The 2,367-nt window shown below is 59.3% G+C and overlaps 1 protein-coding gene across 1 annotated transcript; it reads left to right on the forward strand.

Moving 5' to 3' along the window:
- The first annotated feature begins 351 nt into the window (after positions 1–351).
- On the forward strand, positions 352–2,059 carry LOC128759541 (mesogenin-1-like). Its single transcript, XM_053866587.1, has 2 exons — positions 352–1,801; positions 1,897–2,059. Exons 1-2 carry the CDS (start codon positions 1,166–1,168, stop codon positions 1,948–1,950), a joined length of 690 nt encoding a protein of 229 aa, XP_053722562.1. The 5' UTR covers positions 352–1,165; the 3' UTR covers positions 1,951–2,059.
- The last annotated feature ends 308 nt before the right edge of the window (positions 2,060–2,367 follow it).

The following is a 2,367-nucleotide window of genomic DNA, read 5'->3' on the forward strand; positions in this document are numbered from 1 at the left end:
CTACAGCAGCGGTCTTCACCCGGGGCGCCGCGGCACACTAGAGAGTCAGGTGTGTCGCGGGAAAATGATCCGGCGTCACCTGTAGAGCATCAACACTGTAGAGTGTGTTGATGCTGATGCTGATCCCTCCCTCAGTCAAAGCAGCGCTGCTGTGGTGCGCCGCGCTCCTCTTCCCACACGCTCACAGCCAAGAAGCCGCTCACATGCTTCAACAACTTCCAGCTGTTTCTAAAGCTGATGCGCCTCTAACTGGACCACACACCTTCACCACAGAACCATGGAGGGAGGGAGGGAGGGAGGGAGCCGCCACCAGGCCAAAGACTGTCTGCGGCGCAGAGCTAACAGAGCTAACAGAGCTAACCTGACCTGTCTGACTTCCAAACTGTATTGATGCTCATGGACTGTCAACGTCTGCTCTGGGCTTTAAAAGGTGGCTCTGAACAACTAAACGCACCACAAAATACATGTGAAGAGAGAAAGAATCATTGTTGTTATGAAGCAAGTTCAGGCAGAGAAGCCAAGGATTTGTCTGGAAACTACAGTCACATCATGCAAAAGAGAAGTGATCCCATCCAAACAGTGATTTCAAGTCAGTCAACACATCAATGAACCATGATATAGTTTGCCATATTGCCGCCTCTTTCTGGACACATGGGAAACAAAGACATCTTCTGCCATGTGTTTCTGCCAACAGCCTGGCAACAGAACAAGCCAGTGTTTCACCAGTGAAGAGGGAGTTTCTACAGGGCTTGAAGCACCAGTGGCCCAGGTTCCTGTGGTGCTGTGGACCAAGGTGCCATGGTTAGAAACGGTTGGAGAACACTGGTCTACAGAGCCCGTGTCCTCCAAACATCCCTCCGTGTGTCGGTGCCTTCAGCCACACATCCGCCCTGCATCCATCCAGCAGCTCATGTGGCGTGGGAGAAGGCTCCTCCTCCTCTTCAGAAGAGCGAGGTGACCCCGGGACACGCAGAGCAGGAGCGGAGGAGCCGAAATTCACACGTCCAGCGCTGAAGCTCCACTTTCCCAGAGCAGCAGAGGGAGCTGCTGGGGCCGAGGAGGGGTCTGAGAGAAGAATGTGCCGAGGTGTGACTTCACACCTCCCAGGCCTTATAAGCCCGGCCGGCCGGCCTCGGCAGCACAGACGCCTCTCTCCCCGTCAGACATGGACTCGTCCTCCTACTTCAGCCTGCAGCACTCCTGGTGCTCCGACTCGGACCTGTCCAGCATCTCGTCCCCGGAGACCCTCTCTCCGGTCCACTCCCTGGACTCCAGCCTGTCTCCGCCCTCCGCCGCCAGGATGCCCGAGAGCCGGTCCCGTCCCTTCCCCGGGTCCGGCCCAGGGAAGGTGGGCCGAGCGCCTCGGGTCCGGAGCAAGCAGCGGGCGAGCGCCAGCGAGAAGGAGAAGCTGCGCATGAGGGACCTGACCAAAGCCCTGCACCACCTGCGCTCCTACCTGCCGGCCTCCATGGCCCCCACAGGACAGAGCCTGACCAAGATCGAGACCCTGCGCCTCACCATCCGCTACATCTCCCACCTGTCGGCCCAGCTGGGCCTCAGCGAGGAGGTGCTCTTCCAGCGTCGGGAGCGAGGCGACGCCTCCGCCCCCGACAACATCATGGGCTACTTCAGGCGGAGCTCGGCCGGACGCCTGGTGCAGAGCCAGGATCAGAGCCGGGAGCCGCAGCAGGCCGCACTGCATGCTGGGAGCTACGGCCACTACAGCCTCGGCCCTGCCAGGGACACGGAGCTGCTGCTGCCGCCGCCGTCCTGCCCGGGCGCTCAGGCCGCCTCCTGCCAGGTGAGACCTCGGACACCCCCCCCCCCCCCCCCCCCCCCCAACCCCCCAACCCCCAGAGCGCACTTCTCACCAGCCTCCCTCCGCTCTGTTTGCAGGTGTACAGCGAGGACTTCTGCCTGGGTCTGGTGCCGCTGGAGTTCTGGGGGTAGAAGCTCCGCCCTCCTCGCCCTCCTCGCCCTCACGTCAAACTGCCTCACTGTGAACTCAGTATTTATTATTAATATATGCTGCGCCCATATTTATTTGCTCCTTTGTACATATGTCAAAACTATTTTTATATTTCACTATTTATAATAAAAAATGAAACACTTCCCATCTGCCTGGTCCAAGTTTGTCTGGGAGGACCAGCTCAGCAGCTCGTGTCCACAGAAGACGAGCCGGTCAGGCAAAGCATGAAGCCATCTTCACACACCCCGCCCAGCTGGGGACCCAGTTTGGACTGGGCGCAGGATGAGGAGAGTAGAAGTCCCACAGCAGCGCTGCTCTCAGGGATGTTTGTGGAGTCTTCGGGGCTTCGTGCTCGGGCAGGCTGAGGCTCTGCAGCTACGGTGGCCTCAGGAGGACAC

Source organism: Synchiropus splendidus, chromosome 5, assembly GCF_027744825.2.
Source record: "Synchiropus splendidus isolate RoL2022-P1 chromosome 5, RoL_Sspl_1.0, whole genome shotgun sequence".
NCBI classification, from domain to species: Eukaryota; Metazoa; Chordata; class Actinopteri; order Syngnathiformes; family Callionymidae; genus Synchiropus; species Synchiropus splendidus.